The sequence below is a fragment of the Erythrolamprus reginae genome, chromosome 1, assembly GCF_031021105.1.
Source record: "Erythrolamprus reginae isolate rEryReg1 chromosome 1, rEryReg1.hap1, whole genome shotgun sequence".
Lineage (NCBI taxonomy): Eukaryota > Metazoa > Chordata > Lepidosauria > Squamata > Dipsadidae > Erythrolamprus > Erythrolamprus reginae.
In genome coordinates this window covers 57,905,658-57,926,621 of record NC_091950.1, presented here as the reverse complement: position 1 = coordinate 57,926,621, position 20,964 = coordinate 57,905,658, and the positions used below count along the sequence as shown (strand labels likewise).

At 37.4% G+C, this 20,964-nt stretch overlaps 1 protein-coding gene across 1 annotated transcript in view; it reads right to left on the bottom strand.

Annotated features, from left to right (window-relative positions):
• The window catches only part of LOC139161032 (cation channel sperm-associated auxiliary subunit beta-like), a 155,240-nt gene that overhangs the window by 20,001 nt on the left and 114,275 nt on the right, over positions 1-20,964 (bottom strand). The window contains exons 19-23 of the mRNA XM_070739673.1: positions 15,636-15,775; positions 10,684-10,893; positions 8,213-8,323; positions 7,820-7,930; positions 3,648-3,786 (exon numbers count right to left, since the gene is read on the bottom strand). Coding sequence (XP_070595774.1) covers positions 3,648-3,786; positions 7,820-7,930; positions 8,213-8,323; positions 10,684-10,893; positions 15,636-15,775 — 711 coding nt within the window. The remainder of the gene's footprint in view (positions 1-3,647; positions 3,787-7,819; positions 7,931-8,212; positions 8,324-10,683; positions 10,894-15,635; positions 15,776-20,964) is intronic.

Genomic DNA, 20,964 nt, shown 5'->3' with positions numbered 1-20,964 from the left:
ACAAATGATTTGTCCCGGAGAAATGTTAATTGAGTAAAAAGAGATTTCCAATGTCTTAGTGTGGAGCTGGGCAGAATAACTCATTCAGTGACTTTCTCAGAGGTGTTACTGTTTTGTGGTCAGGTGGATAAAACTTGTATTGCAGAGTTTGTTTGTTTGTTTGTTTTTTGTTTATTTATTCATTTACTTACTTACTTACTTACTTACTTACTTACTTACTTATTTACTTACTTATTTATTAGATTTGTATGCCACCCCTCTCCATAGACTGGTAATGAGTGGTTTAGGCAGTGGTGTAAAGTTGAAGGTTTTGGATATGTTAGTCATGATGTTAGTATGTGGTCTAATAGGGAGTTGTTTAAGAGCGATGGTTTGCATCCATCATATAGAGGTACCCAGGTGCTTGGTGCTTGGTGATGAGTTCAGAACTTTTTTGGACAGGCATTTAAACTAGGTAAAAGGGACAGAGATGTAACTGATGTGGATGATTTCTGTTCCTGACCAATGAGGATAAATCAGTTTCTTGAAGTTTATGAAAAGGGAGCTGTAAATAAAATAGATGTAGTTGTTGATGATAAGGGTCAAACTAATAATGATAATAATGTTCTTAGGGTAATATGCAGGAATGCTGGAAGCTTGAGCAACAAGCTCTGTGAGTTAATGGCCATAATATCTAGAAATAATTTGGATCTGGTTACCATAACTGAGACATGGTTTAAGGATTCTAATGAATGGGAAATATTCATGCCATATATCTTTTAACAATAGTTCCATACTCATTTTCCAAAAAGTTGTTGGTAGAATTAACTTTTTTTTTCTTTTCCTTCCTTTTCCCTGAATAATCCATTTGGCTATTAGAAATTGCATTGAAGTCACCTACTATTATCGAATTATCTATTGATAATTCAATTATTTTGTCATGTAATTCCTTGTAAAATTGTTTTTGGTTATCATTCAGTGCATATATAGATATAATAACGAGAGGTTTTGTTTCTAAATCTAATTGCACAATTAAAATTCTTCCTTCACAATCACTATATACTTGTGTTGACTCTATTGTTTCATCAATATACATTGCTACACCTCTCTTATTTGATCTGCTAAACTTGTATAAAGTTTCCCTAATTTTGGTTTGTTAAGTAATTCTCTATTTGATTTTTTAATATGAACTTCTTGTAAGATATTTATTTGTGCTCTTTGTTTTTTAATTTTAGTCAATATTTGGTTTCTTTTTCTAGGGTTATTCAATCCATTCACATTAACTGATTTTTTAAAAAAATCTTGTAGCATCTCTATTTATAGTATTTTTTTTGTTTCTTTGGGTTCTCTCAATCTACTACTTAAGACCAATTCTTGTTGGATTTGTGGTTGTTTCTTTCTGACATCTTGTATTTCCTCCCTCTCTTTACAGGCAGCCCCCTGTTCCTCTTCTTTATTTTTTGGTTCTTTACATGGTTGTTCTGTTCTATTCAATCCGTTTTGCACAAAAAAGGCTCTTGCTTGTTCTACATTCTCTATCTTGATCCTAGCACCTTGCCAAAATAAAGAAAGTCCTTCTGGTACTAGCCATCGGAAAGTTATATTTTATTTTATTCATACCGTAGTAAGGAAGTAATATTCTCTTCTGCTTTCTCTCACTCATTTTGGAACTTGTTTTAAGATTATGATATCTTTCCCTTTGTACTTCGGAGTTTGAGTTTTTGTCTGTTTCAGGATATCATCTCTGATTATTCTCTTGGTGAACTTGATATGAACTTCTCTTGGAAGGTTGTGTCTCCTTACATAGCTTGTCTGGACTCTATAAATTTCATCTATTTCTCTTATAAGTTCTTGCGGATCCATCTGTAGTATTTCTCTTTACGGGTAGATCTTCATCCTTCTCTTCATTTATATTTTGGAATCTCAGTCCATGTTAGGCTGATCGAAGTTCCAGATTGATTATTGCTTCATCAAAACCTCTGTTGATTACATAATTATGTTCTTCATATTCTTCCAACTTTTGTCCTACATCTTCTACTTTGTCTTCCATTGTTTTAATTATTTTTTCATTCTCCTGTAGGTTTTGTTGTATAACTTTAATGTTTCCATCCATCTCTTTCATGCTTCCTTTCACTTCTCCCATTTCAACTTTAAGGTCACCCATTTCAACTGTCAAATCTCCCATCTCAGTTTTCAGATCTCCCATCTCAGTTTTCATTTTTTCTAGATATTTTTTAACTTCTGTTGGTATGTCTCGGTATAGCTAGGCTATGAGACCTTTGACATATACTGAGCAGAGAATTTTAACAGAGTGTGGATGTGTGGTAAAGCCAAAGAAACAAAGACACAGACTTAGTTATGCTTAATAAGTACTATTTACATATATACAAAACAGAAACAATACATAACATGCACTAAGCCATACAATATAATAAGCACTAGGCAAATACACTCCCCCCTCAAGGCAAAGCAAAAGTGAATGAGTGTTAAAGCATCATTGAGGGAAGGAGTACTGGCGTCCTCTTTTGGTGAACCAGCCCAAAATATTTAAAGTGATAGTACAATAGGTAGTTTACAATGGCAAACCCTAACAACCATGTACCTTGTACTAACAACTTCTCTAAAGTGGTACCTCGGTTCTAGAATGCCTTGGTTGTCGTACATTTTGGATACAAACACATACATACATACATACATACGTATGTATGTATGTATGTACGTACATACATACATACATACATACATACATACATACATACGGTACAGCACTTAGTGATAGCCTGGATACAAATAAGCAATCAAATCATATTAAGAACCAGTCAATATAATTGTAAAAATACAAGCAACTAAGTTACAGTAATACAGTCATTAGTGGGAGGAGATGGGAATGATGAGAAGATTAATTGTAGTGCAGACTTATTGAATAGTTTGACAGTGTTGAGGGGATTATTTGTTTAGCAGAGTGATAGCATTCGGGAAAAACCAATCTTGTGTCTAGTTGTTCTGGTGTGCAGTACTCTATAGCGTCATTTTGAGGGTAGGAGTTGAAGCAGTTTGTGTGCAGGATGCAAGGGGTCTATAAATAGTTCATTGTCCTATTTTTGACTCGTGCAGGATATAGGTCCTCAATGGAAGGCAGGTTGGTAGCAATTGCTTTTTCTGCAGTTCTAATTATATTCTGAAGTCTGTCTGTCTTGTTGGGTTTCAGAATCAAACCAGACAGTTATAGAGGTGCAGATGACAGACTCAGTAATTCCTCTGTAGAAATGAATCAGCAACTCCTTAGGCAGTTTGAGTTTCTGAGTTGGGATAGAAAGAACATATTTGTTATGCTTTTTTGATGACTTTTTGATGTTAGGTGTCCATTTTAGATCTTGCGATATGATATAACCTAGAAATTTGAAGGATGCTACTGTTGATACTGTATTGTCTAGAATTGTAAGAAGTGGAAGTATGGGTGGCTTTCTTCCAAAGTATACCACCATTTCTATGCTTTTGTGTGTATTCAGTTCCAGATTGTTCTGGTTGCACTACAAGGTTAGTTGTTCAACCTCCTGCCTGTATGCGGATACATCATTGTGTCAAATGTCTCAATCATGGCAACACAAACAGTTTCAACAGAATTTCTCAGAAAGATTCCTCCTGAACTCCAGCAGTCTGCTTCTTACCTGAAATGTTCCAGTTTGTTCTATTGTTTACTTCTTTTATGGTGACAAAATAAGGAGATGACAGATTAACAACATAACCCTCATCTTCCACAACAAAATAGAGAGGAAGGTTTTGTACTGGAAATTTCATCCGCAGAGCCTAAAGACAAATGAATCACAGATACAGAGACATTAAAATCATTCAATAGTACACAGTTTCAAATGAGATAGCATTCACACAACAAAGGGTCCACAAAAACTTATTTAAATTTGCTTAATTCAAGTCAAGGCTCAGTGGGACAATTGGTTTCAGAATATTTTCCATTTGAAAGATAAGAAATTAGAGAAACTTTTAGAGAAAATTTTAGAGAAATTTTATTTATTTATTTTCTATTTTACTTATTTATTTTTCAAACATGTACATAAAAGCAGGTACAGGTATATACTTAAAAAAGGAAGGAAGTACAGATAAATGGGGACAGTAAAACAAGGATGGTAGGTATGCTAGTATGCTTATCAACACCCCCTTTATGGACCTCTTAGGACTGGGGTGAAGTCCATGGTAGATAATTTGAGGTTGAAGCTGTGAGGGTTTGAGGATGTAACAATGGTAGAGCATTTCAGGCACTGACCATTCTATTGCTGAAGTTGTATTTTCTGCAATCGAGTTTGGAACGGTTTACCTTGAGTTTGTATCAATTCTTTGCCTATATATCATTGTGGTTGAAGCTAAAGAAATTGTTGACACATAAGGCATTATAGTAGACAATTTGGTATACCAGGCTTAGATTGGACTGCAGGCGGTGCAATTCCAGATTTTCCAAGCCCAGAATTACAAGCCTGGGGACATAAAGGATTATATTGTGAATAGAGTGAAATACCTCTAGACCCACTCAATAATGTTAATGCCCGATATACAGTGTGAATTCCAGGTGTATGAGCCATATTTGAGAATTGGTTTGGCAAAGGTTTTGTATGCCCTAGTTCAGTGTTTCCCAACCTTTCTTGAGCCACGGCACATTATTCATATTTTCAAAATCCTGGGGAAAATTGGGGGGGGGGGAGCTAAAAAAAAGTTTGGACAAAAAAAAATCTCTCTTCCTCCCTTTCGCTCTATTTCTCCCTCCCTCTTTCTCTCCCTTCCTTCCCTTTTTTCTCTCTCTCCATCCCTCTTTCTTTCTTTCTTCCTCTTTTTTCTCTTTTTCTCTCTCCCTCCTTCCCTCCCTCTATGTCTTTCTCTCCCTCCTTCCCCCTCTTTTGCTCTCTCTCTCTCTGTGTCTCTCGCTATCTCTCTTTCTTTCTCTCTCTTTCTCTATCGCTATCTCTGTCTCTCTTGCTATGTCTCTCTTTCTTTCTCTCTCTTGCTATCTTTTTCTTTCTCTCTCTCTCTCTGTCTCTCTTGCTATCTCTCTCTCTGCCTCTCTTGCAATGTCTCTCTTTCTGTCTCTCTGTCTCTCTTGCTATGTCTCTCTTTCTCTCTCTCTCTGTCTCTCTTGCTATCTCTTTCTTTCTTTCTCTCTCTGCCTCTCTTGCTATGTCTCTCTTTCTCTCTCTCTCTGTCTCTCTTGCTATGTCTCTCTCTCTGTCTCTCTGTCTCTCTTGCTATCTTTCTCTCTCTCTCTCTCTTGCTATCTCTCTCTCTCTTGCTATGTTTCTCTTTCTTTCTCTCTCTCTCTGCCTCTCTTCCTATGTCTCTCTCTCTCTTTCTCTCTCTCTCTCTGGAACTCCCTCTTGCCGCTGCCATCTCCCCACGACTGCCTGAGGCCGCTGCAGCTGGCACCCTCCCGCTCCCACCGCCAGTGCCCTCCAGCTGGGCCCCAAAGGACACTGGTTGCCGCCGATGCCAGGGAAGCTCCAGCTGGGCGGGGCGCTGCCGGTGCCGGTGCGTCCAACCTGGAGCTCCCACTCGCAACTGTCCCTCAGCTACTGCCCAATGCCACTGTTTCCGGCGCTCTCCTGCTGGCCCCAAAGAAGGAAGGTGGGGGAAAGGAGGCACGAAGACTGAAGCTCTCCTTCCCCCCCCTCCTTCTTTGGAGCCCAGCAGGAGAGCGCCGGAAATAGCGGCATCAGGCAGTAGCCGGGGGGCAGCTGTGAGTGGGAGCTCCAGGTCGGAGGTACCGGCAGTGCCCCGCCCAGCTGTAGCTTCCCTAGGAGCTTCGCAGCACACCTGACCTTGTATCGCGGCACACTAGTGTGCCATGGCACACTGGTTGGGAAGCGCTGCCCTAGTTCACAGGTTACCAACCAATGGTCTGTGGACCATTGGTGGTCCACAAGAAAGTTTTCCTGGTTCATGGAGAATTCTTGGCCCCTGGGCTGGATGTGTCCAAGACCAATTAATGCAGTCTGTGTGCGCGAACACAAGGTTGTTCTCCCTAATATCAAAATATCACCCCACTCACACTCCAGCCCCCACTCTTAAGGCAGAGCACAAACCTCACTTTTAGTATAGCAATGTGAGCCACATAAGCTGGAACAGGAAGGTAAGACCAAGAACCCGATGTGCTAAGCCAAACAGCTGCCTTGGGGTGTGGGGAGGGGGAAAGGTTCAGCCACCTTTCAGGCCTATCTCTCTCCTTCTGAGAGGCCTCCAGGTGGGAGGCCCAAGAGAAAGCATCTGCTAGATAGACCCCCGGCAAACTCTCGAGGTGCCCGGCCAAAGTTTCCCACGCTGCTTCAGCAAGCACTCCTTGAGAGATGAGTTTCCCGGGGGTTGAGCTAGCATTTGCAGTGGACAGTGCACCCAAATGGAGGAGCTGCAACAGGCCAGTCCTAAGAGCATTATATATCAGATTTTATTTTATTTATTAGATTTGTATGCCACCCCTCTCCAGAGACTCGGAGTGGCTCACAACAATCACAACAATATACAAATCCAATATTTAAAAAAAAAACATTTTAAAAAACCATCATTAAGAACCATACAATAGAACCATACTTTTCCTCCCACTTAGGACTGTATGACTGTAACTTGTTGCTTGTATCCTAAGATTTTTATTAATATTGATTGTTTCTTCATTGCTTATCTGACCCCTATGACAATCATTAAGTGTTGTACCACATGATTCTTGACAAATGTATCTTTTTTTTTAATGTAAGCTGAGAGCATATGCACCAAGTCAAATTCCTTGTGTGTCCAATGACACTTGGCCAATAAAATTCTATTCTATTCTATTCAATACAATCATACCATTCATAAAAGCTATATGTGCTTGGGGGTATCTCAGTTACCCCATTCCTGGTGACAAAGGTGGGTCTTGAGTAACTTGCAATAGGCAAGGAGGGTAGGGGCCGTTCTAAACTCTGGGGGGAGTTGATTCCAGAGGGTTGGAGCCACCACAGAGAATGCTCTTCCCCTGGAGCCCACCAGACAACATTGCTTAGTTGACGGGACCCAGAGAAGATCAACTCTGTGGGACCTTATCGGTCACTGGGATTTGTGCGGCAGAAGGCGGTTCTGAAGGTATTCTGGTCCGATGCCATGTAGGGCTTTATAGGACATTACCAACACTTTGAATTGTGACTGGAAACTGATTGGCAGCCAGTGCAGACCATGCACCAGTGTTGACGAAACATGGGCAAATCTAGGAAGTCCCACGATAGCTCTCGCGGCTGCATTCTGCACAATCTGAAGTTTCCGAAAATTCTTCAAAGGTAGCCCCATGTAGAGAGCAGTAATCAAACCTCAAGGTGATGAGGCATGAGTGACTGTGAACAATGACTCCATGTTCAAATAGGGTCGCAACTGGTGCACCAAGCATACCTGTGCAAGTATGGAGGAAGAGTAAGTCCGAATCCGATTGAACATTTGTAAGAGCTTTTATTAAGACTTACAAAGTGATGCTCAAGGTGGCATCCTTAATATACTGAGGAAGGTACTTAGTTTAGTAATGAAATATCTGCAAGAAAACAACCAAGTACAGAGAGTACTAAGGATGCACACTACCTATGTAGAGACTTCTTGATCCATATTGGATGGTAAAAAACAACAACAGTTGAACAGTCCATTTTTGGAATTCTTTTCTTAGAGAGGTGTGCCTCTCACATTTTTTAAAAAAAATATTGCTAATTAAATATCACATAGTATATTATATTTGAATGTTACTGTGTCTTTGTAAACCCAGTCCCTATGTCCAAAAATTATTTCTAGAATGAAGTTTTTTCAAACACAGTTAGTGGCAGTTAATGCTTACCTTCTCTTTACAGTCTGAAAAGGCAACAGAAAATGACAGCTTCATATGATCAGCACATTTGCAATCGGCTCGGTTTAATTTGTTAGCACACTGTTTGTACTTTCCGCTATCCTGTGGAAAAGATATCTATTGATCAAAATATAACTAAACAGTGATCTGATTTTTAAGTCAGTGACATTTTTTGACTATCATTTGTTTACATGTAGACCCCTAAATGGTAGAGTAGGTATGGAAAGGGATTTGCAATTGCTTTTCATTATTATAAGTGATTTGTAATTTATAAATACACTTGTATATTAACATTGTACATGAATGTAAAGCATAGCAGCAAGATTATTTGTCTTAAAAATTATGGGATTCAAAAGACAAAAATTATTAATAACCAAAACTTACTTTTGATGCTTTAAAATAATCTCTCATTCTAGGTTTACTTGGATCTGCATTATAAAAATTATCTGTAAGTGGAACAGCAATTCCCTTTTCAGACGGTGGTCTGTAGTTCACCTATATTAACAATAACAACAAAAACTGTTGGGGAATAGGAAGTGTAACTTCAGCATCCTTTTCTAATCCCAAACTCTACTTACTAGTATCATTGATTTCTATGAAATTACCCTGATTCCACTGAAAGTGATCTTTAAAAATTGTGCTAGAAATTGCAGTTTTCAATATAATATACATAATCAGATATAAATGTGCAGGATATCCCCCCCCCTCGCAAAAATCCCCATTAGTCAGCTGGTTGTCACTCGTGTCTGTAATTTGGACAAAGTGTTGTAAGCAAAATGATGAGGTCAATAAACCAACAAACCTCAAATAAAGAATAGTAAAACAACAAAAAGGACAAATGACAGACAGCATTATATGTTGAGGAGCACAGTAACATTTTAACGTTTTGTACTGAACCCATAAGGTTCAGTATGATAACAGATTAGGCAAGTAGCTCATTTTTAAAAAATTGCTATAAAATTTCAGTTCTAGGTAATGATTAAAATGATTAAAGCATTTATGGGTAAAAACATACTATTTAATTATTTCTTATTTAAAAAGTAATTAAGGATCATACTAAGGTACTAGAGAAGGAAGGACAATAAGAAAACTAAGAAATATTCAATAAATAGTGCATAAACCTTTACCCCCACAGCGTCCCCCCATCACAGTACACATCAAGGTACACATGTACACACACTGTACACATGTACATATTACAAGTCAAATAAAGGATACGGAACTTTAGACAAAGTTTAAGTGTAACACACCCATTTGCTTCCCATCACCCCTGGACTTTCACTCCATTTCACTTGTTGAACCCAGGAAGTGCTCTTCTGAGATTCTAAGAATACTGCTGGAATTCTGAAGCATAGCTATGAATCTGTGGCCTAAAATTGATGGGATCACCCAGGCTTTTCTATACTCCTGGAGTCAGAAGATGCAAAGGAAATTAAAAGGGTATAGTTGGTTCTGATGCATCCGAAAGCCAGGGCAAGATTTGAGTTCTCCTCTACAAAAAAGTTGAAAAATATGGCTTGTGGCACTTTACATTCGGACTTCAAAAGAGGATTCAAAATGTACAGGAGGAAAAAAAAATGTAACACTGAAATAGGCACAACTGCTTTAAGCTTTCACATTATGCTGCTATATGCTGGGGACTAAATTCAAACATTTCACAGTCCTAATGTTTTGTGACAAATAGCTTTGGCCAAGAACTTTGCAGTAGCTGGATTTCTGCTTTCAATATATATGATTGTATGGTTGGGGCTACAGAGGCAAAGATCAGGGTATGCAAAAAATAATGGTTTGCAAGAAAATACAAGATGGGAGATGTTCAAAATTTGTAAAATGATATTTCTAAACAGATGTATTTGTTGGTGGATTTCAATAAAAAAAGTACTAAAGCAGTTAAAATTAGAACAAAATTGATAGAAAAATTAAAAACCAAGATGATAGGGAGTGGGAATCTTCTCTACCAGTCAGACATTCCAAGGCCAAGCATCAGAGTCAAATTTTTAGGCTATGTCAGGAGTGTTTGGGTGGACGTCACCTCCCTCAGGACAATATTCCAGCGGGCAGGGCCCAGAGGATTAAAATCTTTTTCCTGGATTCCACAAGTCAAAATTCTTTGGCTGATGGGATCTGAAGTAGGCACTTTCCCCAGGAACAAATGTGGCCAGCTAGTCCCATCACAATGAAATGGTTTCTCAGATAACATACTTTATCATTGTCAGATGGCCACTATACTTGTAACTTTTTATTTTTTTACATGTGTCATGTACTCTTTTTTGCTTTGGTAACATCAACTAAGTTCTCCTGCAAGTATGGTAAAAAAAAATCAAGATGACAGTTATGAGATTAAAACTCTGTCTGTTTTTTATGTGCATTGCACACAGAGTACGTATACAAATACTGTATGAGTAGTAACCACTTGTGGCCGCCATCTTGACCTTTTCTGATCTCACCTTTTGGACATCACTACATCAGTTGAGAGTTTCTCCTAACTTATAGCTTCCATATGGAGAGCCAGGAAGACTAGCTACTAATGGAATGATTTTACACTGAAGATCGTCAACTTTGTTTACCTCATAATTATACTTGATAGGTTTCTAAGCAATTCTATCTCAAAAATAAGCAAAGCAAGCTCAGCTATATCTTACCCATGACAAATTGGCTATAGTTTCTTTTTCCTTTAAAATAATATTAATTCATCCCCAATTTAAAGGAATGGTTACAATGAAATTCAGTGCCATACTTTGATCCCAGGTGTCTGATTAGGTCCATCTCTGAAACAGTGGTAACCAGAGACCATATTGCTACAACTTTGTTTTCCCCCTGTCTAGAACATTTTGAAAATTCTTCTGTATCCTTACCGGCAGAACCGCCAAATATTTACTAATCTCTGAATTATTGTAACCGAAGGTATCCTCTGAAGACAGCCAGTCGGATGGAGACAGTTTATAAGGTAGAACATAGTGTGCTGCTTTAAGGTAGGAGCAGGAACTCTTTAAGGTTAATATAATAGTTGTAACATCACATGAGATACTGGCATATGTCAGAACCACAGCTACGGTAGTTCTATCCTAGGGATGATAATTAAAAAGCATAATATTAATTTGCCCCAATATAAAATAAATAATTATTATTCCATCATGGGATAATAATTATTTATTTGCAAAAGTTCAACCATTAAAATAGTTAAATATCTACGCTGTCTTTCATTACAATAGCTCAAGAATTCTAGTTGGGAGAAATATATCTTCAGTGGTGACATTATTTGTACATTGAAATACAGCAAATATAACGAATGCATTTTAAGACAAACTTTCCAGTCAGTTAAAAAGATAAACAATGACACAAAAGTAATCCATTGAAAAAAGTATATATTGTTTTCTGTTAATTAATTTTAAGCTCTGCTACATATCCATAACTGTTTATCTCTCTTAGTAATTCTTGTCATGTCTCTAATGGATCTTCTATAATGAATAACAGGTCATCTGTGTATGTCTGCAGTTTGAATTCTTGTCCTTTAGTTTTAAGTCCCCTAATTTGTGGATTTTTCCAAATTTGTCTCAACAATGTCTCCATAGAAAAAATAAAAGGGGTGATAATTGACCCCCTTGACATACTACTTTCCAGATTTGAAAGTTCTCTGTTAATTCTCCATTTACCATAATTCTTGCTGATTATGTATTATAAATTGTTTCAATCATTCTAATAAATTTACTTCCAAATTTAATTTGTTTTAATTGTTCAATTAAGAATTCCCATTTCAAGTTGCCAAAGGCTTTCTGGGCATCCAAGAATATTAGTGCCACAGATTTCTTTGGATGTGCTTCATAGAATTCTAATGTATTTAGTATTATTTTTATGTTGTTCTTAATTAATCTATCCGGTAAAAAACCATTTTGATCTGTGTGTATCCATTCATTTAAAATTAGTTTAATTCTCTTTGCCTTTAATTCTCAGTCTGTGGAGAGGGGCGGCGTACAAATCTAATAAATTATTATTATTAATTATTATTATTATTATAATTGTAGTAAATATTTTGTAATCAGCATTAAGTAATGAAATCGTTCAATAGTTTTGTATTTTTTGTTTTTCTTTATTATCTTTTGGTATTAGCATTATTAATGCTTCTGTCCAAGACCTTGGAATTCTTCCACAATCTAGTACCTCATTGAGTGTGGTTAGTAATAGCTCTTTCAACATATCTCTTAGCTCTTTGTAGTATTCATTTGGAATCCCATCTGGCCCCAGAGTTTTATTATTCTTCTGCTTCTGAATCGCATTCTCTAATTCTATTGCCGTTATTTTTTTATTCAAACATTCTCTATTTAACTCTGTTAACTCTCCTAAATCTATTTTATTTATATACTCTTTTAGTTTTCCTTTATCAATTTCTTCTTTATTATAGAGCTCGTTAAAATATTCCACCACTGTTTTCTTTTTACCTTCTATTGTAAATTGCTTATTCCCTTTTTCATCCTCTAAATGTTGAATATATCTCTCTTCTTTTTCCTTTTTTAATTTTTTGCTAACCATCGACCTATTTTATTTGCATTTTCAAAGTAATTTTGTTTAGCTGTTTTAATTTGTAAGGCTACTTCTAAGACTATTAGGCTACTTTTGTGCTTTAATTCATCTCTCTCCTCTATGTGTCTGTCAGCTGTTATCTTTAAGGGGGAAAAGGTTACAAACTACAGTTTCCATTTATGCTGCCTGGTTTCCATCTGAGAAAATCTGCATGGACCAAAGAAAGGAAAAGACCTGTTTGCAAGGTGCTGTCTTATATATTTGAGAATTTCTGCTTTGTTTTGGTACTATTGATCATAGCATCTTCTGGACCACTTGCATGGAGGTTTGGGGGCATTGTTTTATAGTAGTTCTGCTCTTTACTTCTGAATGGTTTCTATGTGTTACAATGGAGAAGAAGAGGTTGTCTCATAGCACTTCATTGTATATCAACCCCTTGCTTTGTAACATTTATATGAAACCACTGGGGAAATCATCCATCAGTACGCCGATGATACCCAGTTGTACATCTCCACCCAAATCAAGAGGGAGAAAAGTAATATTCTAGCACATTTTTAATATCAAAAATATAAAAAAAGGAAATAGGAAAGCTAAGATAGAATATGTCAGGAGAAGGGGGGGAAAATTTAAAACCCTATATAAGTATTAAGTGTGTAAATGTGTAAATGTGTAAATGTGTAAATGTGTAAATGTGTAAATGTGTAAATGTGTAAATGTGTAAATGTGTAAATGTGTAAATGTGTAAATGTGTAAATATGTAGAGGAAAATTATAGCCAAAACAAAGAAAAATGTAGATATGCAAATATAAAAATGTAAAAAACGTAAAAATATATTTATAAAATTATAATATATAAAATAGGGAAAAAATAGATAAAAGCTTAAAAGAAAAAATGTTCAAACTTTTTTAACAGTCTTGGATCTTTAATTACTATTTTTAAATTCTATTTTCAAGAAAAAAATATTTTAAAAATTTATTTTAAATTTTAGCAAAATCCTCTATCCAAATTCCTCGATCTTGTACACAACCCCCCCCCATCCAAAATCCGCAATCTGCAGAAAAAAAGGAGAAAACATGGAAAATAGAAATATTGCAAATAGGAAAATAAAGAAAGAGAAAAAAATACAGTAATACCTCGTCTTACGAACCTAATTGGTTCCCAGGGGAGGTTCGTAAAGCAAAAAGTTTGTAAGACAAAACATTGTTTCCCATAGGAAACAATGTAAAATGAATTAATGCGTGCAACGAGAAAAAACCGCAAAAAAACGCTGCCGCCCGGCTGTCACCTTTTGAAACAGCCAGGCGCTTCTCAGCATTCTCCCAAACCTGGAAGTTTGAGTTTGGCATTTGGGTTCAGGAGGATGCTGGGAAGCCCCCCGGCTGTTTCAAAAGGTGACAGCTGGGCGGCGGGGCTTCTCAGCGGCCTCCCGAACCTGAAATTTTGCCGAACTTCTGGGTTCTGCGTTCAGGAGGCCGCCGAGAAGCACCGCCGCCCGGCTGTCGTCTTTTGAAACAGTCGGGGGGCTTCTCGGTGGCCTCCCAAATGCTGAACCTGGAAGTTTGGGTTTGGCGTTCGGGTTCAGGAGGATGCCAAGAAGCCCCCCGGCTGTTTCAAAAAGCGACAGCTGGGCGGCAGGGCTTCTCAGCGGCGGTGGTGGTTTCATAAGATGGAAAAAGTTTGTAAGAAGAGGCAAAAAATTTCCAAATCCCAGGTTCGTATCTCGGGTTGCTCGTATGACGAGGGGTTCATATCTTGAGGTACCACTGTACTTTAGTCTTTTTTGTCCGATTTAATCCTTGCGCTGTTGCCGTTTGTAAAATAGTCCCTCTGTAGAAACCTCCGAGTCACCAAAGTCCCCTTTATACAAAAAAATCGAGTTCAGTCAGATTAAAAATTAAAAATTGGTAAGTTAAATTTCAATTCATTGCTGTATAAGTTCATAAAAAAAGATTCAATCCATGCGCCGCAATTTCTTTTAAAATAGTCCACTTGAGAGTTTATCAGGATCTCACGCAAGTTCGTAAAAATTCATTTTATAATATCTGGGTAATTTATGTTAGAAGAGTTCAGTCAAACATTTTCAAAATCAGAGTCCAAGGTACAATGATTAAAGTATAAAATTGTCTCTTTTTTAAAAAAAGAAAAAACTAGACAGTTAGACAAAGAGAAGTAGATCTGGCTGTAGCTTACTTTTTGCGGAAGGATTTAACTCTGGAGAATAAACTTTTTCTCTGTTCGTCTTTTGGGCTGAAGTTCTTCGCTTTTTAAGTATTAGGTTCCAAAATTTTACCTTGTTTTGTGCTTATATCTTTCTTCTTTTTTCTGTTGATCTTCTTACTGTTGACTTCTATTTCAATTCTTTTACTTCCTCCATGAATGGATCGCTATGGCCATGTCCCTGCCGATGTTGGGGCGCGGTTCTTCATGCTGCAGCCACGGGGTTTTCCTTACCCTTCGGGGTAAGGCGTTCTGCCCCTAGGGATCCAGGAGACCCCTTGTTCAATGCTGAGCCCTCTGGGCTCAAACAAAGCGCAAATCGCGCCCTGTAACAATGAAAAGAGAAGAACGGAGACGGAGCTAAGTCTCCGTTCTCCCAGCGCAATCCGAGCGTCACCTGGAAGTCGGAACTTACTTTTCCAAAAGATCCTCAAAACTTAATTATTATTCCCAGGACTCCCAGGGGAGAGATTACTGAGGTGATTCTGTTGTTGAGATGGCCATTTTTATCCTTCTTGTTGCCTGGGGTTTATATCTTTGGGGTTTTTTTCTAATATTAATATGAAATTTTAGATTTTATATCTGTGTTTTTTACATTATTACTTTATCTGATTGTTGAGTCAGACAGATATGGAAACACCCCCCCACCCCCCCATTCCTTTCTTCTTTCCATCGGCATGGCAATTGGTATTGGAAAATCTATTGTGGCAGGAAGCACAGAGCTTCCTTCATGTTAGAGTTCACTATCTGCCTGTGTGGCATTAGTAATAAACTTGGGAATTGAAAGTGTTATGTCCTAGGGAAAGGATGACAACTACTGGTTGAGAATACCTGTAGAAGATCATTTGTTTACAACTCTTTGACTGGAATCTCTCTATTATAATTAACAGTCCTTTAATATTCATTCCTTATATTATACCTATCCCGAGAGGAGATTTATACTAAGCAGATCCAAACCAAAACAAGTTTATTGTGCAATATGTATTTGGTAGAAAGTGCTGGCCTAAACATTTGAGATGTAGTTACACAGTAAACTCTATCACACAATTGAGCAAAACAGTTTGTGTATTACCTGTTGAAAAAATCTACTGCGAGCAATGAAATTAAATATATAACTATGGTTATCATCCCAGTAATCATCTGTAGTCAAATCCAGTAGAAAAGGCCTTCCAATTAGTACTGTCATCATATACTGATGAAACACTATGAAAGCTGTGGATTGAAACAACCATAAAAATTATAATTACTTTTACTATTTGCTTTCTGCAGAATAATTCCATGTAAGAGGAGGAATACCTAGTAATTTACAGACCAGTTATACAGATTATAATTTCTGAAAAGCAAAGCTAAATAAAGCTATTAGGTGGAGGTAGTAATTACACATTGTTCCACCTAAAGCCCAATTTAAGGTTTTGCCTCATATTATAAAGAAACATGCATAGGATAAATCCTAGTACCACTTTCTGACCCAGTCTGCACAATGAATGAGACATTGGAATCATGCTAGTTTGTGCCATTCAACTTAACATAAACTTGGATGAATGAGTTTTCACATTTGCATAAGGGCTGTCATGTAAGAAAGCCAACACATAACAATACAATATTTGGATAGCTTTGAACATGTTTCCTATCATTCTGTTGGATTTTCCTAAGTCATTTGTTTTCCCTAATTATAAGACATTCTTTCTTCAGTGACATCAGTGCCATAATATTTACCCTTTAACACTCAAGAATCAATCTTTATAGTAGGAGGAATTACCCTTCCACTCTTGAAACTCCCACTCATAAACATTCTGTTTATAATGATTTAGTACTTAGTCCTCTGGAAATGTGCCTTGGATAAGAAATAGTTATTTTTCAATTAATTGCAATAAGGAGGCAAAACACTTAAAAATTAAAAACACTTAAAAATTCAATGGTAAGGAATCACTTAAATATGAGCCAGCGGTGTAGCAGTGTGCCAATGCATTCCTAGGCTACATTAACAGAGGAATAGACACAAGATTATGTGAAGTATTAGTACCATTTTACAATGCCCTAGTAGGACCACACTTGGAAAATTGCATCCAGTTGTGGTTGCCACAATATAAAAAGTTATTGAGATTCTGGAAAGAGTGCAGAGGAACGCAACAAAAATGATTAGAGGCTAAAACATATGTGTTGTGGTTAGCTCTGGCCCAGCTCCTGCCCCAAGGACTGTGGATGTGGGGGAGACATCCACATGCTGCAGGCCTGTTTTGCTCCCGGTGGAATCTAATGATGAAGGCTCCTCTGACCAAGAAGACATGAGTGACAGGGAGGAGGACAGTGTGGTAGACAGCTCAGAAGGAGATCAATTATCTAGCTCCTCCTTGGATTCGGAACAAGAGTTAATGATACAGCCACGCATGAGGAGAGCGATGCATAGGCAGCAACAACTGAGAGATTATTATCAAAGAAAATAAGGCCACCTGTAGTTGCGTGGGGCTGTGGTAATTAGTGAGGCTGCTATAAATAGCAGCCTGTGGGTTTGGCCATTGTGGAGGATTATCTGATCGTTGTGTTTCGTGACTGCTTTGCTGACTTTGACCTTTTGTGTGCTGATTTTTCTCCGCTTTGAAACTAAACCAGAGCAAATTGTGTTTTACTTTGTGAAAGAAGGACTGTGAATTGCCTCACAGCTGCAAGCTAAGTATCACAGAACTGATAAGGGACTTGTACAAATTACCAGTTTGTTTGGAGACACGTGCTCTTTGCTATACAAAAAGAGGGCTTAGTTTAAGTGAATTTTCATTATAAAGAACATTGTTTTCAATTTTCATGGTATCCTTCTGCGCCGACTGGAGGGGCTGGGAGTGGGAGGGACTGTTCTTCAGTGGTTCTCCTCCTACCTCTCCGGTCAGTCGCAGTCGGTGTTAGTGGGGGGTCAGAGGTTGACCTCTAGGTCTCTCCCTTGTGGGGTGCCTCAGGGGTCGGTCCTCTCCCCCCTACTATTTAATATCTATGTGGGACTGCTGGGTGAGATCATCTAAGGACATGGGGAAAGGTATCATCAGTATGCCGATGATACCCAGTTATACATCTCCACCCCATGTCCAGTCAACGAAGCAGTGGAAGTGATGTGCCAGTGCCTGGAGGCTGTTGGGCTCTGGATGGGTGTCAACAAGCTCAAACTCAACTCAGACAAGACGGAGTGGCTGTGGGTCTTGCCTCCCAAAGACAATTCCATATGTCCGTCCATTATCCTGGGCAGGGGGGAATTATTGACCCCATCAGTGATGGTTCCCAACTTGGGTGTCCTCCTCGGTCAACAGCTAATATTGGAACACCATCTTTCGGCTGTGGCGAGGACAGCGTTTGCCCAGGTTTCCCAGATTCGTCCACGTTTCTACAACACTCCATGGCCTGCATTGACAGCCGATCAGTTTCCAGTCACAATTCAAAGTGTTGGGTATGATCTTTAGAGCCCTACATGGCATTGGACCAGAGTATCTCTGGAACCGCCTGCTACCGCACGAATCCCAGTGACCGATAAAGTCCCTCAGATCCCGTCAATTAAACAATGTTGTTTGGCGGGACCCAGGGCAAGAGCCTTCTCTGTGGCGGCCCCGGCCCTCTGGAATCAACTCCCCCCAGAGATTAGAACTGCCTCCACCCTCCTTGTTTTTCGTAAACTTATCAAGACCCACCTATACCGTCAGGCAAGGGGGAGTTAAGACATCTTTCCCCCAGGCTCTCTATATTTTATGTTTGGTATGTATGTGTTGTCTGGTTTTAAATATGATAGGGTTTTATAACGCTTCTTTCTAATGTTAGATTTGTTTCGCTATAATATTGTTTTTATCATTGTTGTGAGCCGCCCCTAGTCTTCGGAGAGGGGTGGCATACAAATCTAATTAAAATAAATAAATAAAAAAATTTAAAATAGTGGGAAGGGACCTTATCCTACGCCAGCACCGAGCCCCAAATAATTATGCAATAAGTTGTCTTGGGTGACATCTGTTAAAAAAAATCAGGTGCTCAGGCACGAAAATGTATGTATGTATGTATGTATGTATGTATGTATGTATGTATGTATGTATTTATTTATTTATTTATTTATTTATTTATTTAATTAATTAATTTCTATGCTGCTCAGACACTATACTTTTCTGCCCACACCGAAAAAAATTAGAGGGAACATTGCTGGGTGGTGAATCCAGAAGGACTTCAGATTCAGAATTCACCCAGATGTGTCTTTTTTTTAAAAAATAAATTTTATTGATTTTATAGGTTTACAAAAAACAAACATATAACAGTGCACAGTGCATGTGCCCATCACCAAACAACACACACACCCCGTCACCCCCATCACCCCTATAGAAGGATTCAAAGAATTTTAAGTTATTTATCTATCTATTGATCCTTGGCTCTATCTTGAACGATTTTTACTAAAAGAGTGATTGTAATTTATTTTTCGTATTTACATCACAGATTCTACTTAACATATAATCTTTTACCTTGTTCCTTCGCACCATCAGCTTCTCTAGTTTATTCTCATCAAAATTATTTAATCTTATTTCCATAATTTCAAAATGTATGTGATCCACCATGTACCAGTACCAATTCTGTAGTGTCCATTTTGTAGTCTTTCCATCCTAATACTATCACCGCTTGAGCACTTTCCAATGCTACAGTTTTAATTTCCTTAGATTCTCCTAGTTCCCTATATTTAATTAAGATTGCTGTTTCTTTTGTAATTATCCAGTTGATGTTTAACATTTTATTAATTTCATTCTGGAATTTCTGTATTTCTGCACATTCCCAGATCATATGCATAAAAAATCCTTTTTTCTGGCACCCATGCCAACATTTACCCTTCTCTTTCCCCTGGAAGTGTGCAATTTGTACAGGTGTATAGTACCACTTATGTAAGATTTTTCTTCTCATCTCTTTAACTCTCGTATTTTTAATCTTGTATATATTTTCTATTATTTCTTCCATTTCTCTTTCGTCTATTTGTAAGTCATCCTGCCAACATCTTGTTAAACTTTTAACTACTTCTTCTTCCCTCTGCAATAGCATTCTATATATATTGCTGGCCTGTGCTTTACTTTCATTTATCTTTACACTTATTATTTTTTCCAAGATATTTTCTTCTCGTAAGAAGGCTTCTTTATTCTCACTTTTATTTAAATATGTACATATTGCATTAATCTGCAACCATTTCTGTTTACCGATCCACCATTCCAATCTAGTTCTACTAACTCTTCCATCTTTCTCACATAACTGTTCAATTCTCATAACCCCTTTACTATTTAATATTTTAATAATTCTAGTTAAATTAGCATCGTCCCCTATATTCAATACATGTAACGTTGATAGCTTGGATATCTTTATTCCACTTGTCCTCTGCCATTTAAGCCATATTTCTAAACATGCTTTAAAAGGATCACTTAGGGTACTGGTTTCAATTCTACTCCAATTTTTAAATAATAATTCTTTGTTATTTATATTATTAATTTCTCTTTCTAATTCTACCCATTTCTTTCCCCCCCATAACTGTAGCTCGATTAACCTTTCGATTTGAAATGCATTTCTATATAATACTAGGTATGGGCTCCCCCAACCTCCTTCTTTTTCTTGTGCAAACTGCCAATGCTTCCTTATTCTGGATTTTTTCTCTCCTTCAATCCAAAAGTTTAGTCTATTATCCCATTCTCTTAATTTTGCCTCAGGAAAACTACCCGGTAAAACTTGAAACAAATACATCATCTTTGGTATTATCATCATCTTAAGGGCCCTAATCTTAGCCATTCTTCCTAAATTTTTACCCTTCCAATTTTTGATCTGCTTCTGGATTTTTTTCCATATTAAGTTATAATTGGCCGTTGTTATTTTTGATGGATTTTTAAATAACCAAATTCCCCAATATTTCATTTTTTTACAACCTAATTTCAATCCTGAGATTGTTTGAATCTCAATTTGCTCTTTAGGGCCAGTATTTAAACATATTATCTCTGATTTTTCTATATTAACCTTAAGACCAGATTGATCTTTAAATTCCTGAAGTAATATCATTATTTTTTTCATCATTTCAATTGGGGTTTCAGACATTACTATAGCATCATCTGCAAATAAGTTTAATTTTAATTCAAGTTCCCCTAGTTGATAGCCTCTCCATTCCTTATCATTTCTAATTTTGTTTGCTAAAGTCTCAATTGCTAATGCGAATAGCATTGGGGATAATGGGCAACCCTGTTTAGTTCCATTTTGAATTTTAATCATTTCTGTTCTATTGCCATTTACTCTAATTTGAGCTACATTGTCCTTATATATTGTTTCTATAACTTTACAAAATTTATTTCCCATATTTAAATCTTTACATAGTTGAAATAGGTATTCATGATTAACTTTGTCGAAAGCCTTATAAACATCTAATT